At 32.9% G+C, this 22,748-nt stretch overlaps 1 protein-coding gene across 2 annotated transcripts in view; it reads right to left on the reverse strand.

The window, feature by feature from the left end:
- Positions 1-22,748, reverse strand: part of PSMD14 (proteasome 26S subunit, non-ATPase 14) — a 97,674-nt gene that overhangs the window by 23,184 nt on the left and 51,742 nt on the right. For both annotated transcript variants that reach the window (XM_080667492.1, XM_080667493.1), the window contains 5 exons: positions 21,019-21,090; positions 20,688-20,807; positions 17,931-18,001; positions 16,780-16,930; positions 3,726-3,833 (listed from right to left, as the gene is read on the reverse strand). In XM_080667492.1, coding sequence (XP_080523618.1) covers positions 3,726-3,833; positions 16,780-16,930; positions 17,931-18,001; positions 20,688-20,807; positions 21,019-21,090 — 522 coding nt within the window. The remainder of the gene's footprint in view (positions 1-3,725; positions 3,834-16,779; positions 16,931-17,930; positions 18,002-20,687; positions 20,808-21,018; positions 21,091-22,748) is intronic.

The raw sequence follows: 22,748 nt of genomic DNA on the forward strand, positions 1-22,748 counted from the left end.
AATTCTACATATTGGCCATGCAGTTAATAACAGCTATGGTCAATAGTTCTAGAAGTCAGCCAATGTGCCCACAGACAGGTCCACATTCTGGAGATTAATTGTACTGCTGAAATATATAGTTTGGTATTTGAAGGGACTACCTACTTGATTTTCAATTACATTATTTAGATAAAAGTATTAAAACTAACAGAGGCAGTGTGAAAGATTAGCAGGTATAACGACAAAGCAAACATAAGTTTAAATCAAATGATATCTTCAAGCAGTCTTCTAATTTTTCCTCATCTGCTGTGTACCCCCAGTGAATTTAGCACAAATCCTAAGTGAATTAGCCATGTGCAGTCCTCCTTCCACACGAGCCCAAAAAGGACAGCTTATTGTTCAGCTCAGTAGATAATAAGTTCTCTCAAATTAACCAATCTATTTGAATTGAATTACAAGTTGTGGTTGCATATGCCAAATATATGATTAGTTTTATCAAGAAAGAGACTAACCTTTTGAAAGGGTCAAATTATAAATTAAAGACAATATACTAGCAAATGCCATAGTATATTAGGCAGAGAAAGGAGCAAGTTATGTAGCCAGAAAGTTTCTTAAAATATCAACACTTAAGTTACAATTAACAAAGATATGGCAGAGTTAGGAAAATTTAGGCAGTTCTTCATTAAAACAGGGTTATGTTCAGAAGCTTATTCATTACTTGGCTATGTGAAATCTGCAACAGTTTCTCACAGAAGAGCGCTCTAAAGCACATTTCTATCCTATAATATATACTGTGGCTAAATAAGCGTCTGGTGTCTGACCAATTTTTACTGCACCACTTGTAGGACAGTATATTTTGATTTATTTACAGAGCTTAACTTACTTGGCTCTTGGATATCTTGACCCTTTTTTTCTTTGCTCGAAGCCTGCCACCCTTTCAAGAAGAAAGTTCTGCCTAGGTTGGAACTCAGTACCAATTTAAGATGCTATCTATTCTAGAGGAAGAATAGTTTAGAGGAGAAACTGGACAAAGGGGAGTTCCTGCTGATTAACTTTCAGGTTATGTCTATGCTTCTCTAGTAATCTTTAGAGTAGAGCTTATAATTTTGTTGGTATGACAAATTTAAAACAAGTACACAAATAATCATCACAGTGAAATAAACTTCAAAATCAATCATCTAAATTATTTATATTTCTGTATTCACAAAATAATGCAGTCTCATATATTAACAAAAAAAGTCTATAGTGTAGGCATTATACTTTCCCTTCTCTACCAGGATTATTAATGGCTTCCCTTATTTAAAGCACTAAAGTTCATATAAACTTTGTCTATTACTTTGTCTTGTGGTAGGTACTTAAACATTGTTAGTGCTTTAAAAGTAACATTTTCTAAAAGCAGTATGTTTCACTGTAGAAAGTTAAAGAAATATTTGGAGAAGGAAAAATAAGAAAAAAAAAATCCTTCCATCCAAAGGTAAGTAATACTAACATTCTGGTATAAATATATAGGTACAGTTTATAATATATATTTGCAACTTGTATATCTTACTTTATAATATTTTTCCTACTTAATATATTAGAAGCTTTCCCAGATTATTAAATACCACTGTCCAAAAGAATCAGAATTTTTCAGCATTACTATAAAAATAATAGTGAAAAAAAAAATCAGCATTAGAAAAGCATGGTGACCACCAGCATGAGTGATGGTTGCTGTCAGGTTTCTTTCCCCACTACCTGACAGTTGGTTTAGAACAGCCTTGGGCAAACTACGGCCCGCGGGCCGGATCCGGCTGTTATATCCGGTTCTCTTGCTCTCCCCTCCGCTCCTTTACTTTGAATTTATATTAGTTCACACAAACACTCCATCCATGCTTTTGTTCCGGCCCTCCTGTCCAGTTTAAGAACCCATTGTGGCCCTCGAGTCAAAAAGTTTGCCCACCCCTGGTTTAGAAGCAAGATCCATCTCAACACAAACTAGTTTTCCTTCAAGATAAAAAGCATGTCCTTTATGAAGTTTCTGATGCCTGAGTTAAAAATTCTGTTAATATATCACCACATTCTTCTGGGTTGCTTTCTTTGTAGCTTGTCTTAGAAAACTAATTGTTTTTAAGGTGTAGCTTTGTTCTGCCACTTTTTAGCTTGATTCCATTTGAGTGTTTTAGTACTGAAACTGTCTTAATATTGTAAAACACCCAGATATATGTCATTCTGATGGGCGCTATATAAACTGTGAAATAAATATACTTACAGATTTTAATTGGAAGGCAAAACAAACTAAAATAAGAAAAACTAATGATGCTTTATAAAGTCCTTTTCAAGTTACAGACTATAAATTAGGACCAAAAAATACAAAGTGGACAGGGTAGAATAGAAAGATTTTTTTATATTGATTATACTCAATTTTTCAGGTTAAAAAGTGGTGTTTAAATTTAAAAGATGAAATCTGCAACAGGTGGCTGTTGACTTGCAATTAGTGAAAACTTCTGGCAGAAACATACCATGAAGTAATCACAATGATCTTGGATTGTGAGATGCTACTTAACCTTTTGCAAAAAAATAATGAAGTAGTATGATGCTATGGGGGTTTATAAGAAAGGTCATTATCACAGGCTAAACAGGTCCAATAATATACTCTCTTGGAACATGCAAGCATGGGCTTGTCTGTACCCAATCAAAAACACTGGTAGCTTATTTCATACTCATTATACTTTACAGTTTTCCCTGTCTTATAAAAAAATTTTCCCCCCAAAGTGACACACCTCAAATCCTTTGAAACAAAACATTTCACTCTGATGAAGATTTCAGATTACTTTTGACTGCTGCAGAAGTAAACTTCTAAAAGTACAGTTATCAAAGTATCAAAGTATAACAAAGGCTTAATCATGAATAACTACTAAAAGTACAGTTATCAAAGTATAACAAAGGCTTAACCATGGATAACTACTAAAGCCACAACTCCCCAAAGACAATGGTATCACAGCGTAAGGTTTCAGAGGTGGAACAGCAATAGCTACTATAAAGACTCTGTCCTACGTGTTCTATTTAACCAAACATGGTATTTCTGTCCTTTTAATTAATCTTCAGAGAAGCAATTAACTATATAGACACAGGTTGTGGTGCATTTAAAAACACATTTAAAATAATTTTTGCAGATTATAAAGACTTGTGTAAAAACAATGAGGCATGTGAATGATACAAAGAAAACAATCACTCAGGAGGATATTAAGTGTTCAAAACTGTAACGGCTGACATAATTTCAAACAAGATATAAATGCTAATCAAAGGTAATATATAAATATGTTTTGTAGGACTTGTTTTAAAGGTGAGGATTAAACAGAAAAAGTAGAAAAAATTTTAAGTACTATTTGGGAATTGTTTCTGTACACCTCTTAAAATTTACGTCAATTTTGAATGACACCTAATGCACTCCACCTGGGACTCCTATTGATCCTTTCCTACCAATGTTAACCATGCAAAGCCATAAGGTTATTTCAAGATAAAAGTTATACTATACTCCCCAAAACGGTGTCCTCAAACTATTAGGAAAGTTTAAAGACTATACTAAAAACGAACTCACATATAAGCAAATCTAACTTTTCAACAATATTTCTATAATCTTTTAAAGCACACAAAAAATAATCATATACAAGTTAAAATGCTAAGTGTTAGATCTCAGAATGGCCATTTTTAACAGCTTTTAAAATGTAAAACATAGTTTTTAACACATTATCAAGTAGGGGCATTACCTGGATAGATGGCTTGTTTAAATGACCCAGATTTGAGGTTGTTTGTCTTGGTTCATGTCCTAGCACCATCATATTAGCATTGATCAATCTGAAGGCATCAATAACAACCTGTAAAAACAAGGTGTCAGGTCAATTCTCTTTTAAAAAGCAAGTGATGATGCCAAGCAACAGTGGACAAGGCATGATCAACTTGCATCTGTTTCTGGCCTATTTCCAGGAAATCATTTAATTATAATATTAATAAAAAAGAGCCTCCTGCTGACTGTGCCATCAGCACACCACCCTCAATCTTGTAATGTAAGGTGACACCAATTATTGCAATTTTCATAAGGCAGTAAAGAAAAATATTAACTTTGCATCTTTATTATTGAAGTGCTTCATTACTAAACTTACACTAAACAGCCTTCACTGGTGTGCATATGTTTGTCACCTAATGTTTACCTAATCAAAATGAATGACAAAGAGAAACTAAAACTGAAAGTGAGCACAAGCTAAGGGACCACATCTAAAGCCCAGCCCTGTCACATCAATTATACCACCACAGTACTTGAAATGACAACAAAATTACAACCAGCAAGGCACTTGCTCCATGTATTCTCTTCTAGTCAGATACCTTTTACTTCTTGTGACTATAAAGACTCTATATCTTGTGTGATGGCCTTAAGTGTCCAAGCCACTATCAAGAATAGGCAGCACAACACAAGAAAACCAAGGTCACCTGTGCTTTAAGCCAGGAACATGGTATAGAATGGCATGGCACGCAGTTCACAGTAAAGAAATAACAATAGGAATCCTCTTTGTGCTAAGTGTATTCAATATTTCTGTCTAAAAAGACTTCAAATTCTTACATGATACAATGTCATTTGTTAGCTCTTATATATTAAGAGATTTAACAAGAATCATATACTGTCTTACAGCTTTTCTCTGTTCATTACCATGGATTTGAAAGAATTCATTAAAGCTTTTAAATGTTGTAAAGTTTTAAGTAAAGCACTGGGACTTTGCCTCTTTCAGGGAATTGAAATCAATTACCGAGAGAATAAACTCAATACATTTATTTATCACATAGAAACAATCTTAAAGCAGGATAATATAGCATTTCTAAACTTGTCTTACATAGTGTAAACAACTGGGATTTATCAACATTTTAAAAGTTATTGCTATTTAGTGGGTTCTCATTTGTACACGTTGTCTGCTAAAGAACAAGGTTTAAAGAAAGAGAGAAAACAAAAATCTCCCTTTCTAAAAGGCTGCCACAAAAGGTCAACAGTATCAGAGTACAAACTTAAACCACAGCATTAGGAAAAGTGAGTCAATCTAAGACCTCTATCCACTCTAAGGCAAAAAAAAAAAACAAAAAAAAAAAAACAAAAAAAAAAACACAAAACACCCACAAAATCAACTTCGAATTTTGCTTTTATTTCTAACAGTTTGAAATTCCCCAAAGGTTCCTCTTGCCTCAAAATAAAACCAAGTATCCCCAAAATGTATGATTTAATAGTTTGTGAAACTATTTTTTATACAAAAACTACAATCCAGACTTAACTTTCACATTTATATATATATAAATATATATGTCCCTCATCTGTATACTTAAAATTTTTCTAATCATGTTTTTCCATACAGCAATTATAAAAACAGGTACTAATATCTGACATTATAATACTTTAAAACAGTTATCTAACGTTTTCTACTAAAAAGCACATAAAATGAGATAAAATTAAAATGTAGTCCAAAGAAAAGTGACCATTTTGACAGCTGTGCAACTTAAATACAGAATTAAGAATTGCCACTCTTACTATTAGTGGTAAATATGTAAGAGCAAAGCATCATTTTGATCCAATTGTTTTTAGAATACTTGGTTTCCATTTTAAGATTTCAGTAAAATGATTTGTAGGAAAAAACACTCTACAAAACCATGACAATTCCATATTTATAAAATGCCTATACTTTTTTATATTGAACTCTTTCAATCGAAAACAGAATACAGCTACTTGACATGCAAAAATATCTGTAATATTTCTCTGGAATATTATAAGCAGGGTGAAATTTCATAAAAAAGGACATTAAAATACCAGCTAAGTAAATATCATGATCAGTTAAAAACAAATGTGAATAAAATTTTAAAAATCTATTACAAATTAAGAGAAAAATTCAACAATTTAATATACTGTTCAGCTAATAAATGATGGCCTATGTGAAACACCATGCTTAGGTAGACAATTCCTGAGTAGCAATATGATAGCCAATAGAAAATAAATACTTTACACTAAGATTAAAGGAATTTGCTGCTATCACTATAGCAACTGCCTAAGGAAACTAACATGTTCAACAACCTGCAAACCAAAATTAGACATAGTATGAAATAAAAACATAAATATGGCAATAAAGTCTACATTTTAATTTCTGTACAATTTTATAATTGCTTTTTGCGCTGTGAGAATAAGTGGGTTTCTCCTTTAGAGCAACCTATCAAAATAGACTCATTAATGTCCAGTGCACTAATGAGCAACGGGTAAAGAAGGTGTTAATTATGCCACTGTAAGATTCAAGAAAAAGCCCCAGTGAGCACTTGGAGGTGTGTACAAGCTGAAGGCGTTTCTCCATGTTTATGTATTTACAGCATGATGCACTAGAATGACAGCAAAGTGGTCACTCCATGGGTAAGAATTAAAAGCTTGGATACAACATACTGAACAAAGAACCCCCAATGATTAATTAAGGCATGAGAGGGGGGAACAGGGCAAATAATTCATTTTTTGGAGCTATATGAATTTTCTAAAGAGTTTGTTTTAAAGTATATATACATTAAACCAGTTCAGTTTATGTCTTATAAATCCAAATAGGAATTTAGCAAAAAACAAACAAAAAAAAAACAACAACACGAAAACTACCTACTTAATAAGTAATAAAACCTTGTAAGCTAAAGTATGAAGAATATTTTCAGGAATATGATGCTACACTTTTATAATTCCCTTCCATGCTGTAGTCCTACACACCATACTGAATCTCTATTCACCAGCCTGATCATTTAATTTTTTCTGGTACAAGTGCCTTGAGACTTTTCAGAGGTCACTGCAACAGTAGACAGCTTATAACAAAACCATTAGCAGTTTGGCTAGCTTAGGGAAACCTCTTACTTTCCTTTTTTGTTTATTATCACTGCATGAATCTGCAGCATATGATAGTTTATAATTTCTCAGGCTTGTTAAATTCATGTTAAAGGTCTGTTTTCTTGTTGAATAAATTTTGTTCATATAATGCTGCCTATTTCATACACTCAGTCTTTAATAGCACCTTTGGTCTATGCGCAACTCACAGATCAAAACAGAGGACTAAAATAGGGGTTGATGATGCTATTTACATGTGTGATTCCTGCTGTCTTCTTGTTAGTAGCTTTAATATAATAGAAGACCTTGTCTGTTTTGTAATTAACACATCTTTACTGGAGAGATATTTGGAAGTGATTGCTGTGAATATACTGGTTAGTAAAATAAACACAATCACACACCACTTTCTGTTATCAGACAAATTTGTGAATTGTACACATTATATTCCAGATCAACAAACTGTGATATAACAGCCAAGTAGAAGACACATATTTATATAACCCTTTATTTTTCTGAAAATATGTATTCATTCTGACCTTGCAAATATAATTAGCTTGTGGGATGTGCAGATTTCAGTATCATGGTTGCTTTACTAATTGCAACTCTTGGAAATAGACACTAAATATTTGGAAGCTGCCAATACAAAATAAAAACTACATCTTTTTTGTACATCTGTCTTAGCTTATAAAAGCAAAATAGTTTTAAAAACAATACTGTGTTCCATATTTATTCCAAGTATACTCAAGGGTCAAGAACCTATCATTTCAATTTAATAACGAATATAGTTTAGGACTCAAAACTAATTATTTTTTAATTCTGCTTAATTCATATTTTTGGCTTTTTTCATGAGTACCGTACAGTTTACCCAATATGCTATTATTTTTAAATTTGTGTTTTCATATCAACTACTAGGTCGCTGAAAGACTAAATTAAACTTCTAAAACACCAATCTATAGTTCCCAATTTTTACATTCAAAGGAATTTATATTTTTAAGTAACTCTCTTAAAATTAATTAATACAAAGGAATAGGTGTTTGAAAGAAAAATGCACAGCATTTCTGCCAGTAGTTATATAACTCATAATACCCCTTCTCTTTTTTAACAGTAGCTGCTGCCTTTAGCATTTACAATTGTACTTACATTGAAGTCAATGACTATGGGAAGTGTTTATATAGAAAATGAACTAGAATAATTTTTTTAAAGCTTGAAAAAAAGTTTTAAACTTCAAAATCAATGTCAAACATCAGAAAAAGTAAAAAGTTACAATTCAGTTACAGTTAAGTTACATATTTAAATTTATATAAGCCTACCACCATATAAAGTAAGTCTCTGAATGACTATAAAAACACTAGGTGTGGAAAGAAAAGCAACACCCCATATCAAATATCCTTTACCACCTAGAAATGACCTGTTATCAACTGCTTAGGCTGTTTCCAGATTCTTTAAAAATTAAAGGTGCATGTGACCTGGGAAGTACTGCTGGGGTTTGTGACCATTTCGTTACTTCTGCTGCCATGCACTGCCAGACATGTATAAGAGAAAAACATCTATGTCTCTTGTAAGCCCACAGCATAAAAAATTCAAAGAAATCTTACTTTTTATGTCATTTCCAATGAAAAGCACTAAGAACTAAAACTGACTCATGCCAAATGCATATCACTGAATTGCTGTGATTTCTTAGTCTCAAGTTTGCAACATGAAAATTATTTATAAAATGTCAATTTTAACTTTGGAAAAGAAATTCCTATGTGTATGTACATTTTCTTTCTTCATCCTTGGAGAATTGCGTACTGTGGCTAGAGATCTGTAGTACAACTTCAATATATTTGGAGGAAAGCGGGATGGGGTGTAACGAGCATAATGTACTTTTTCTGACAAGTGAAGACATGTATCAAAATTTAAAGAGAAAAAAACACAAGTTTTGAACATATATGCCTTAATGAAAAAAAAAAACTGATCTTTAGAAACTAGCATGGCAAAAGGTAATTAGCCATTTTTAGTCATGAAACTTTGTTAAAAAACATATAACTAAGTCTTAAAGTTTGGCATGATTTTTGAGTGTACACATGTAGTCAGTCTGGTATAGGTGTTTAAATGCTTGAGATACTTTGGTGTCAGCATCCTGCCCAAGTTAGAATTCTGGCTCTATCACTTATTAGGTAAGTGATCTAGTGTAAGTTATTTAAGCTCTCAGTGTCTCCGTTTGTGCATGAATGACACCTCACAGAGTTGGTGATAAGATTAAATAAAATAATACATATGTACCTGTCCCATAGTTACTAGAGTTACTAACTGTGGCAGTCATGTAGTTGCCCACCTCCGATTTCCTTTCAAGAGAACCTGCTGTGGAGAACATGGCTGACTCATAGCCTCCAGATGCTGCACCTTTAGGTCCTCTGGGGGTTCACCCCGGGTCATGCTTCCCTTGGGCTGCTCCCAGCCAATGACTGAGCAACAGGGGTACTAGACCCAAGCCATTCCTGCCAAATAAGGGATTCCTCTAAAGGGAAACTTTGCCTCAAGGACTCCCTGTAGTCTGGCTGAAACTTTCTTAGAAATATGCTGCGATCTGATGCTCTTCCTACCCAGTCCTACTTTCCCTTTGTCCTCCTCAGTATTAAACCTGTACTGCTGTCTGAAGGTGTTTCCCCTAGTGATCTCTTGCACATCTAATCCCATTTTGGCATCTGCTTCTTGCAGCACCCAAACTGACACAGTAAACAAAGCAAAGGACAGTGTTAAAAGTTAGAAAAAAGCTATTCTCCAAACAAATCAGAACTATGAATTTGGCATCCACAAACACTTGGAATATGAAAACATCAAAAGGAAATCAGGGAGAGACACTTAAGGTCATAAATTTCCTTACGAAAATTCCTATTTAAAATAAAAATAGCATAGTTATACTGAAATTATCTCTTTTCAAAAATAATAGTATGCCGCCAAAACCGGTTTGGCTCAGTGGATAGAGCGTCGGCCTGCAGACTGAGGGGTCCCAGGTTCGATTCCGGTCAAGGGCATGTAACTTGGTTGTGGGCACATCCCCAGTGGGGGGTGTGCAGGAGGCAGCTGATCGATGTTTCTCTCTCATCGATGTTTCTGACTATCTATCCCTCTCCCTTCCTCTCTGTGAAATATCAATAAAATATATATTAAAAAAAAATAATAGTATGCCTAGAATCTCAATGTTCCTGCAAGATAGATATTTCTAGACTTATACATGACAAATGCACAGTGAACTTAAAAACTGAACTCCGCAGGAGACTATTAATGAGCTACAAGAGACCTGATCATCTCTGGTCACTAGTCTGATACCAACTGAGTACCAATTCTATCAGGTGGCTACTCTGTCAGCCTACATAAAATGAGTGGAGTTCACATTTCTTTCTAGTAGACAAACTAAAACAAGACAACTGGTATGCTTATCGACAGTTGCACATAAAGTAAAGGAATAAGAGGCTCTAGAGACTAAAGGCTGGGCTTGACTACGTTAGCAAGGTGGTATGGAGGGTGAATGAGGGGAATAAAAGACTTATATAACTTTTCATATTTTTATTGGGCTTATTAATTGATTGTACAGAAATTATCTTGTCTAATGTTCTCAATAACTAAGAGGTAGTTATTAATATTCTCAATTTATGGAGGAGAAAAACAAAAATCAGGGGACTTGATGATACCACTATGATTTGTTACAGACACAGCATGCCAAAGCCAGTACTCTTCATCACCAAGCTATTTGATGTAACAGTTATCCTAACACAAAAGCAAAGCAAAACAAAACAAACAAAAAACAAAAAAAACTACTATTAGATTCAGTTACTTGACAGCAAGATTTGAGTCTTAATCACCATTGAATATCTATTTCCTAGCGATTCTCTGGCACATAATATGGTACAGAATAAATATCTATTGAAATGTGAAACACTCCAAGAAAGCATTTTTGGATATTATTTTATACTATTCAGGTTTATTTTTCCTTCCAAAAAAAGAAACATTCATTATCTATAAAAAATCTGATCACAAGCTTCACAAAAAACACACTTTACCAGTTTTGAATCATAAAAACTGTTTTATGGCATGCTGAACTGAAAAACTCAAACATCACTCAAGCACTGACCTGTGTTTAATTTGAAATAAAAACTGCAGAGAATAAAGGTATTTTAAATGTAAAAAAGTGGCAGTAGGCATCTATTAATTAGCTTACTAATAGCTAAGAATAATCACTGAAGAATCAACTATGACTAAGAAGAAAATTTACCACTACAATCAATTCTACCCTCTTCAGGAAATTGCAATAACAACATAAAAACTGCCAAAACTAAGTCCTAGGTCCAGAAATATCCTCATCCTATACAATAAAAGACTAATATGTAAATTGTCCCCTCCACCAGGAGTTGGACCAGGGGGCTCGGCCGGCCAGCCAACAGCCCACAACCCGCGGCCACACCCCCCCCCCAGCCGGCCTGGCCTGATCTGGCGGGCTGACTGGACCCCACCTGTGCACGAATCCATGCACCGGGCCTCTCGTACTTAGTAAGAGTTAATGTCAAATTGTTTGAATATCTTAAACAAATAATATATATAGGTTATGAAAAGGCCTCTTAAACAAAGTCATGTTTCCATTTGCTGGTACAATACAGGCTGGTACAGGGAATAGATGTTACTCTTGTCTCCAGTGTATAACTGGCATACAGTAGTAGTCAGTAAGTATCTGTTGAATTAATGACCAGGGATTAGACTGGAGAATAAAAAGCATTACAGAAGCAAAAGAGTGAGTAGATAATATTCTTATAGATAACGGGGCACTAAGAACTGTTAGATTTATACAAGATTTATGCTTCTTAGAATTGTAAACAAAAAATTGCTTTAACATTCCAACGGACAATTTCTGATTATATTAGCTAAATGTTATAAATCATTAAATTTGTCTGTCAGGTGTAGTATAAGTACATTAGTACTGATAGTATTTTCGTAGCTATTGTCTCAGACTAAATCTAATACTATTAACAAACTTCAATTTGATAACAAAAGTGCAAAACAGAAAGCAAACAAAAGATACAATAATAAACTTGTCCCAAGAGTTGGATGGATATGCTCAGAGCTATATTAAGAGTGGAAATAGAATTTTTATGTGTTCTATTTTCTATTTTTCTCTTTCAATCTGGAAAATGAGATAAAGAAAAGGTGTGTATGTACAATTTGAAATTAGGATTATCCAGCTCTCACTGACCCTTAAGCGATAATAATCAAAAGAGAGTAAAAGAAAGTCTTATGAGTAACAACTATTCTAAATATCTTGCACTACACCTTTAGAAGACAAATGACATGGTAAACTTGAACTCCAGCTCTGATTACACAGAAATTCATCAAGGCTAAGGTTTGTGAACAAGTTGCCTCAGTGAGCTTATCAATTCACACATTTAATAAATGACTCTATAACTCCTCTAATGTATAAAAATTACTTACTAAAACTCATAAAACTGAGTTTTTTATATGCTGAAAGCCAAACTGATAACAGTGACCACTGACACATCCATTCCTTGATTTTATTTTATAAAAATTTATTTAAAAAACTACTTTTGCCAGACAATATATAAATTCCAAGACATGAAAACGTTTTTACCCCAAAATAGGCTCCAAAACACAAAATGGTTTTACGTATAATATATTTAACTACTTCAAAGGCCAGAATTTTAATGTAATGTATTCATTTTCCTCTTCATCAGCATGCCCCAGAGAAATATGCTGGAAAACAGTAACTGCTTAATAAAAAGTAGCTGAATTAGAAAAGCATTCCTAAATTCATCAGGATATACAAAATACAAGGAAAAGTTTTCATTTCTTTTATAGAATGGAAAGTTTTCATTACCTTCATCTTCCTAAAGTGAGCAAGTTAGTAATTAATTTATAGACTTGTTCTTAACAAAACTTTCAGAGATATTCACACTTTTAAATATGCTTGTTGTTAATTCTTTTAGGTAACAATTACTTCAATCTTCAAAATAATAAAGTACTATTTATTGCACACCTCCTATTATGTATGGCATGTGTACACTAATCATACATATATCATTTCATAATATTCACAATATTATGATAGTTACGAACATCCCTATTTTATATATGAAAAAATCTGAAGCTCAAGAAAACAGGTAACTTGCTCAAGGTCATGCTGTAAAGAAGATATAAAAATGGAATTCTAATGTAGGTCTGATCCCAGAGCCTGTGCTCTTCATTATTCTACGTCCTCCCTGACTCTATGACATTTAAAAAAAAATAACAACAGGCTAAAACAAAACTATTAGTTGAGTAGTTTAAAATCTCCACCATCTTAAAACTTTCCAATACAAAACGTCTTGGTAAATATTTGCCCTCTTGTCCTGAAAAAGGCATAAACTTCTAAATATCTGCAAATAAAAGGTAAGGTCTTATCATCCCCTAATTCTTTTCTCCTATATTTGTATTTACTTTTCAGAGCCCCATTTTTTTTTTGTAAAACGTTAATTTAAAAAAGTACAACAAAAACTATTTATTTTATATTCTAATGCATCCGTGAAAGCAGAATTAACAAAGGTAAGTACCACCTGGAATGGTATTGTTCCTACATTCTTTCCCACAGGTACAAGCTCTTCTTTTCTGAGTAATGTCCTATCCATCCCTCAAAGCTCAGTCCAAATTTCATCTACTTTGTGCATCCTATACCCATTTCTTCCTTCTTTTAATTTAAACTGTATTTACTATGCTTGCTATACAAAGACAAGGTTCCAAATAAGTATTTGTTGAATTATATCTGTCCCTAGTAGCCAATTTAACACTTAATTTACAGAAACAAAGCAGTATCAGTGTAATTTGTATTCTATCAGTATGCAATGTAGGATTATCAGCATATAAATGGCATATTATCTGGCTCACAAATAATACCAAATGTATATGACTAATTTTCTCAAAGAGACAAAGACCATTTTTTCTTTATGTGGTATCCCAGAATCATTAGCATACAGGTATATTGGATTTACTTAAGAAATACCTATGGATAAGCTGATCTGCAACTAGATAAATATTACATTTTTAAAAGTCTATTGAGACATGGCTGGTGTGGCTCAGTCGGTTGACCGTCATCCTGTGCACCAAAAGGTTGCTGGTTCAATTCCTGGTCAGGACACATGTCTGAGTTTGAGGGCTTTATCTCTGGCAGGAGGCAGCCAGTCTCTCTCTCTCTCTCTCTGAAAGTCAACAGAAACATTTCGTTTTTAAAGTCCATTGAGTATTTCTGATTATATTAAATAAAATATTTTCAAGGAAATAGAGATGTATTTGGACTAAAAGGTTATTAGTGTTTTGTGTCCTTTCTTAATGTTTTTAAAATAGAGAACAGACACAGACAGGAGTTAGCAGGTAACATATGAACATTTCACTGACAGGAATCCTGATAAGAAAATGAGTTCTCAAAAGTAGTAATAATTATGAATTAATTGTGATTACAAAGAAAGAATCCATGCTTATCACTCAAAAACAGATAATATTGCGATTTATAAAAATGGAAATATAAAAACATATAGGAAAGAGGTATTTAGTGAACAGAAACCTAATTTAAATCATTTACATATAGACTGCCATTTTTAACTCTTGATCTACTCATTGCCTTATTAAATATTTTGAAAGCTTTAAGAAAGCAAGTGCAAGGAAGAGGAAGGCAGAGTCTATGTTATTCAGTTTTTACAAGTTTATATTCTTAAGTTTAATGCTTCAACTAGGAACACTGGCCATGGATGTACTAGCATTTAATTTGGTTCATAGTTTTAAGAGGTCTTGACAATGAGAATCATAAATTATAACCATATTCAGAACCTTATAGATGAAGTTACTTAATAAACAAAGAACTAAATTCTTATTTCAGGTACTGAAATTGTGAAAATCTATGTTAGGTATAACAAGTGATGTGAAGCATCAATGATACATACTTATACTAATACAAAATTTTTTCAAAAATATTTTATGACAAAATTAGTAATACTTGTTATTTCATAATTTTAGATATTTTTAACTACTACATTTTACCACATGACAGCAGTCATGTGATACAAGTATTTTTAAATGCAACACATTCTTCTAATATGAATTATGATTAATTATAAACAAGCAATGCAAATTCCAACATTGTATGATACTTAAAACTGGATTAGAACCTAAAACTGCCATTTAAAAAACTATACGCAAGATAACCAAAATTAAATACATATTCATTTATTTACATTCTATTTTGAGAATGCTTTCTTTTATTGTATTTAAGCTTATATTTTCCTTTTCAAAGTGGCCACCATCACATAAAACAAGTATCATAAAAAAAATCTGTCACAATAATACAAAATATAACTCTAATAATATTTAAAATTAAGCTTCAATTATTATTTGTAAATATTTTGGTAGAGAAACTTAATCAGATAATTCTGTTGTTACATTTCTAAAATAAGAATCATTATTTAAATGAGTTGCCAAAAAGGTATGTTAATTATCAGAAAATTAAACTTAAGAAGTATTATACTGTACTTTAATTTAAAAAACTAAAAACAAAAATCAAGTATTTTCAATTCCTTTTAGATATAGATATATTATTTAAATAACAATATATTAGTTAAAAAAACCAAGTAAATAAAATGAAATACTGGTACACAGCAAGCATCTACAGTTATCTATTCTGAATTGCCTAGTACATATATTAGCTATCATTATTGGTTTTATGGCTAGTTTTTGCTTCTGAAAAGTTAAATCACATCCAATAGGATCATGATTTAGAGAAGACCTCAATTTTATTCATCAAAATAATATGATGTCAGCAAGTGTTTAACTTCAAATTCATGACAGATAAAAACTCCATTTTAACAGCCAGATTTAGTTTGTTTGAGCTGGTGAGCAGATGTTAATGTAATCTACAGTACTATCAAACTCCAGGTCTAATAGATAGCAAGCTAATATTTACTTTTAAGTGCTCTAAAAATAATTTAAAAGCTGCATAAAAAGAATTCCATAAATGTATTGTGATTTTATTTTAACAATTATTCTACACTACAATGGAAGTACATGCTCAAACAAGACACCTCAGCAGTATTTTAAAGCAGTAACCACCTAGCCAATTTCTGTATGTTCTGTAGTTTTTCTAATCCACTCTCCCTGTGGTTGAGCAAAATCGAATTGCCTCTCACATTTGCAGACAGCTCTGTGAAGGTGATAATAGAGCTACTCCCTGCTGTCATGAGGCAGGAAATAGGAAAATGGCATATGGGGCTAGAAAGAAAGAAAGAAAAAAAAAAGAAAGAACAAACGAACAAAAAAGAAAAAAAAGAAAGAACTAAACAAGAACAAAAGATTTCGACAAAGAACAACTATAACCCAATATGCTTTGCTAATCTCTTTTCAGAATCATTTAGCATTTTGAATCATTCATCTGGGTCCTCACTCCAAAAATGGGAATGATTGTTACCAAGTCTTTGGGGCAACTTTTCATTGTCTAAAATATTTGGAACATACAACTCCAGAGTATGTCCTGTACATTACAATATCTGTAAAACAGAGCTCTTTAGATTTTTTTAATGTGCTAATCCCAAATTCTCCATTTTTAAATAAAAAGAAAGGAAGAGTAATGTTTATTAAAATATTCATGAAGTGTGTATAGCAGGCTTTTAGTATGGTTTAACATTCCTAAACCTATGAAAGAAAAAAATTTAAAGATAAACATTTATGATTAGACAATAGCTGATTAAAGTAGAAACAATCTCTAAATAATACCAAGACACACATATAAACTTGTGCTTTTTTTTTTTCTTTTTTAAGTAACCACTCAGGGGGTTTTGTGTAATTAAGAATTCTGCTTTACAAGTACAGATTTTTATTTAATGTGGCTGCAAACAGAATGTGGCAGTAGATGCTAATAAAGACAGAATCTACTCTACCTTTCCTTTTACACTCTGAATGGGATCCACAACCACTGCCACAGCTCTCTCCGACAAGGCTTCAAAGCTCTGCTGCGTGTTGATATCCACACCAGAAAGCCAACAACCAAAGCCAGGGTGACTGTGATACCAACCAACAACCATCTCCGGTCTGAAACAAAGAGGGCATTCAGCTGTTCAGAACAGAACAAGGAATACATTTATGATATGAAAAGAAACAGCACACTAACAGGGTATAAATTAAGAAGAGATGATAAACACACAGGTGTGAAAAAGCACCATTAGAAACACTGATATCATACACCACATTTTCCAGAAAACATGGAAATGAGTAAGTGTGATAAAGGAGTGCTATCATTAAGAGATGCACATTAGCAGTGGTAGATAAGGCTTTCAGTTTTTCACCTTGTTACCACATTCTCAGAGCCAGTTTTTACCCTTTCAGCATTCAAGTAAATATCTACTCTTTAACTCCTTAGCTCTGGGAGTTGGATTTTTCAGGCAGAGTATATTTTTAACAATGGACACCAGGATCCACTGTTGTGAAAGGATTAAATATCAATTAAACCAGCAGTAGAACTAGGAACTCAGTCAAAAACCAATTTGCACTGATCTGCTCAGCTGCTGAGCCTTTTGCTAACATTAATTTTGAAGTTTTTTCCACACAGTAGAAGAATTTGAGCAAGAGAATGACAACTATTGAGAGGTTTAATCTGGGGGGGTGGGGGATAACTCGAAGAATATTTGGATTCTATTTGCCCTGTCTTTAAAACTCATATGCCTACAAATATAATTAAATATTCAGAATCTTATTCGGTTGCAACTCTCAAATACATGGAACATAAACTCTCTTTCAAATTATCAGTGACTAGAGAGTAATTCCATATGCTAACCAGAGGGAAGCTACAGCACAAGCTTGCTGTGATGGTTGAGAAATTTAACATGAAGCCGTTTTCTGATTGGCAAATTTCTTTGATTCTAGATGAATGAGAGTCTAGATAGGTGGTGTCTAGCACTGACAGTGATACTTTTACATTAACTACATGGCTTTTTCCCCCCTAGGAATGATATTCATAAACATCCAAAATTTTGAGATACGTTTCTGAAAATATTTGCCGTTATTCCTTTATATGATCATTTAAAATACTTACCTTCCTGTCTGCTTCAGCATATCCAGCATTTTGGCTTGGAATACTGGATCAACTGCCTCCACACTAACACCCTGGTTTAAAAAGAAAGAAAAATAAATAGCTTTTATAACTACAGGGGGAGAAACCCCACATATTACAATGTAAATTAACAAAAAGCTACCCAAGAAAACCTAGGTATATTACTTTGAGATATCAAAATAATTTTATAGGTTTGATACCCATATTTGATACCTGCTCTTGTCATTCAATTGTAAACCTTACATCAATAAAGCTCCTAAAATCACCAACTACCAAACTTCTTAGTTAAGACTTAGTTAAGACAATTTTCAATTATAGTAGAGACCATCTTTTTCAGGTTCCTTTAAGAGTTTATGGCCATGGCTCTGTGTGTGTGTGTGTGTGTGTGTGTGTGTGTGTGTGTGTGTGTGTGTGAGAAAAACACCAAATAATTGAATTAACTACTTTTTGGTGAGACCTATTAGAAAGCATACTTCCTAATGCTGCCATCCTTTGATAACTTTTAAGCATCACATTAAAAGTTCTACAATTATTCAGCTATTATAATAATCAAGTTTCAAGTATTTTCCCAGTAATGTAAACACTTTGAAGAAAGAAAGTAATTTATTAGTTCCGGGGTTGTTTTTGGGGTGGGTGGGTGGGTGGGTTAGAAAAAGAGGAAGCTTAGTGCTTCAGTTAGGACAACTTGGTAGAATAGGTAGTTGGAGGGAATTAATATACTTTTGAATATTACCTAAAGTATAAGAGTATTCACACAAAAATTTCCCACTAGAGACAATCTATAACCAAGTCTTTTAAAAGCTGCATTATATTGCTAGTTCAACCAAAAGAAAATTTCACAACCTGAACTATCACAGGCATTCATATCATCTCTTCAGTGATAGATCATTGCCATTATAGCTTGCAAAAGGCTTTCTTCTAACTTAAGGAATTTAAGTCTAATCTACTTAAACAAACTAGTTAACATAAGCACTTCCTTCCAACCAAAGCAAACAGTATTTTGAATCTAATTGAGAGTGCGTACTCAAGAACAGGGGTATGCAATCTGCTACTACCTACAGGCTAAGAAAGGTTTTTTTACATTTTTAAAGGATTGTTAAAAAAACAAAACACAAGAAATACACACACACACACACACACACACACACACACACACACACACATACACACACACACACGAATATGAGGAGAGACACATGTCTTTACAGAAGATAGCTAACTCTTGGGCCAGAAGAAAAACTTTTAAATTCTGCACAGAGTAAACATGGGGATCAAAACCAAACAAGCACTTACACAGAATATTAAAGCTTAAGATCCCTTTATTATAATGAATAAGCATATAAGAATTACATGTAACAGATAAAACCAGTTAATTTTATTTTTCCCTTTTTTATTGTTTAAAGTATTACATATAGTAGTACATATATCTCCTTTTTAAAACCAGTTAATTTTATGTGTTTTATATATTCTGACATGAAAAGATAGATACAAATGATAGTCTAATATTCAAATCTAAATCTTTAGTTAATATGTAGTGTATTTCTCTATGTCCAATGCACAAAATAAATATAATGGAAAATCGGCAGATCCAAATTACTTTACCTCATTTCATGTTTTTCTATATTTTGCATTGTTTACAAATAAACTGCATTCTATAGCAACTACTCCATTTAAAATACTTATTATACACAAACAGACACACACACACATATTGCAATATTTAAAAATGCAATTTGTTTTTCTCTAGCATCTATTTTATCAAAACATACTTACAGAAAAGAACTTCAAACAGAGCAAACAGTTTTATGAAAACAATTTCTTTAACGTAGGTATTTTATAAGGTTCAATAAGAAAAACATCCATCATAAAAAATATACACATTATATTTTTCTAGGCAAACAGATGAGAAGGATATGTGTGTTGTTTTTTTGGAAGATAGGTAGAATAGTTATTGTCTTTTGGCCAATTTGTTTATATCAAAATACACACCTATCTACACAAGTCCAATGCACTAAACAAAATAAAAAAATAAAACAAAAAAAAATAATTGTCCCAGAGAGAGTAAAAATTCTAAACAGTAGATGGCTTTTAAATCTGTATGAATTCTGTTTCTTCTATAAACAAATTACCATGCCTAGGCAAAAGGACCAAAGCTTACCATAAATTTTTTTGTAACTTAACATTTTTAATAGGAAAAGTTTAAAAGTCATTTATCACCATATATGGAACATTTAAAAAAGGGTCATATTTCAAAAACAATGGAAACAAAACATGAGGACTAGATAATGTATGTAAATGAAAATCTAATTAAGAGTCTGAAATCTTTTGAACCAAGTGTTCAAACTAATCAAACTGATATCCTACTATTTGAGGGTGACTAATTTATAATAAACCCAGTATGCTATGCTAGTTTAAGCTAAAGGTATGAGCAAAGGGATTTAATGTTAGCATCATTCAGTTTATGGACCTACAGGGAATGATGCACTTAAAATATATATCATTTAATTCATACAATAATTTAATTCAATAAATTATTAATTTATGATGAATTTTAATCTTATGAATTTTTCCCATCAGGAAGAGAAAATAGAATATGATGAATGTTATTTGGCATAGGAAAATCTTATGATGAATTTTCCCTATCAGAAAGAGAAAATATGATGAATATTATTTTGCATAGGAAAAGTAAAGAGAAAAGAAACACATTTACTTGCAGCAGGCAACCATAAAAGTACTCACTGTTCCTGACTGTGGCATAGCAAACACATCAATCACTCTGACGGTGTAATCGTCAACAAATTCTCCAAGCATCAGACCCATAACTTCCATTGGAACTCCAGCACGACCATGTTTTAACATCTGTAAGAGGAAGATATGTGGACACAAAGCTTTGAGATCTTTATTCTTTTAAATTTAAAAAGAACCTAATTTAGTTTCAGTGGAAATAAAATACTCTTATTTTATTGATGTAGTTAAAACAATAGTTTGTCTGAGAGGATTAAGATGACAAATATTCCAAAGTAAAAGAAACAGAGCTCTCTTAAAGCAAATTACTCCATTCAACACTTACTTTTAACAGTGCCAGGGAAGAGATATAGACTTGTTCTGCTGTGTCCACTGCAGGAGCATCTGTAGGTGGCCCCTAGAAACAAGCATATCAATTATAAACACACAGAGTTTATGAGTTTAAAAGTAAAGTTACAACTTGATTGGTTTTAAGAGTTTTGGGAAAATCTGTTAAGTATCCTTTTATTCAGGTAGAACACAAGTAATCAAAACAAGTTTGGGATATCAAACCTGTAGAAAACAGATCAAACTTAGTACTAAGGCAAATGTCCAATGGACATAAAGCTTAAATCTTTCAGCAATGCTAATCTATCTCCACTCCAAAATAACTGTAATGCACCAATTAGTCATGTTTCTCACCAAAATGTGAAGGCAAAATGCTGTCAGACTAGCATGATTAACTGAAGGATCAATGTAAACAGCAAATTCTCTGAGCTTGATTTTCAGCATGTAGATTAGGGCTATGGGATTTCTTTGAAAATAGTAGATATACTGGGGCGGGGGGAGGAGGGGGACAAAAGACTTCTAATCCCTAGGTGAAAGAGCTGTGAACAACATACTCTACACTTCACCTGATGAAGTTGTTCCCCTCCTCCTATACAACAACAAATTTAACACAGTAAACCCCAGGTGTGAACAAACTGGTTGAGCCTGGTATAGCTAACATGAAAATACTTCCAAATCCTAACCATTATCTTTAAAACAAATACTAACCTTATTACAGGCTAAGGAAGATACTATGTTTCTCCCTAAGGATTCTATCTTCCTCAAAAGCAACAAACCTCTTTTACTGTAACATTCTGTGGCACAAAGTAATTTATATATAGTCCTTACCCTCAAGATGACTACAATCTTATAAATGTAATTCCGCACATAGAAATTTTTTTAAATTTATTTTTAATGTTGAAAGTATTATAGATGTTCCCCTTTTTCCCCCACTGACCCTCTCTACTGTCCCCCCCCTCCGCCACAGAACTATTGTGTGTCCAAGTTATCCATATATGCATATAAATTATTTGGTTAATCTCTTCCCTCCCCCTCCCCTTCCCTGTGAAATTCTTCAGTCTGTTCCATGCTTTCTTAGGATCTATTTTGTTCATCAGTTTATTTTGTTCATTAGATTCCACATATGAATGAGATCGTGTGATTCTTGTCTTTCTCTGGCTTATTTCCCTTAGCATAATACTCTCTCTCTCGGTCCTTCCATGCTATCTCAAAGGGTAAGAGATCCTCCTTTTTATAGCTGCATAGTATTGCATTCTGTAAATTGTACCTACAAGATGACTACAATCTTATAAATGCAATTCCGCAAATAGAAAACTTTTTTCTCCTTAATACTGGGCAGTCTAGGAAATTAAAATGATATGTGACTTATAATTGTTAGGTGCAGTTTTGCTTAAAGTTCCCTTTCCTTGACATCTAACTGCTACAAACTATATAACAAACATGTTAGCTTTCCAAATTATGTCAACACTCTATCTTGCTCTAACAGGTTTGCTCACTAAAATTAAACAACTGCTTTACTCATTACATTTCACACTTATAGGTCTATGTATACTTTGTGCTTCTTCTTGTCTATTTATATGCTAAATTCTGTGATTTGTTTTGTTTAAAAGCTCATTAATATTTACTGGAAGCATCCTAGATAATAAAAGTGTAATATGCAAACTGACCGAACGGCAGTCGGTCACGGGAACATAAGTAAGGAGTGAGGGGTCCCAGACTGTGAGAGGG

The sequence above is a fragment of the Plecotus auritus genome (assembly GCF_963455305.1).
Source record: "Plecotus auritus genome assembly, chromosome: 5".
Taxonomy (NCBI): Eukaryota; Metazoa; Chordata; class Mammalia; order Chiroptera; family Vespertilionidae; genus Plecotus; species Plecotus auritus.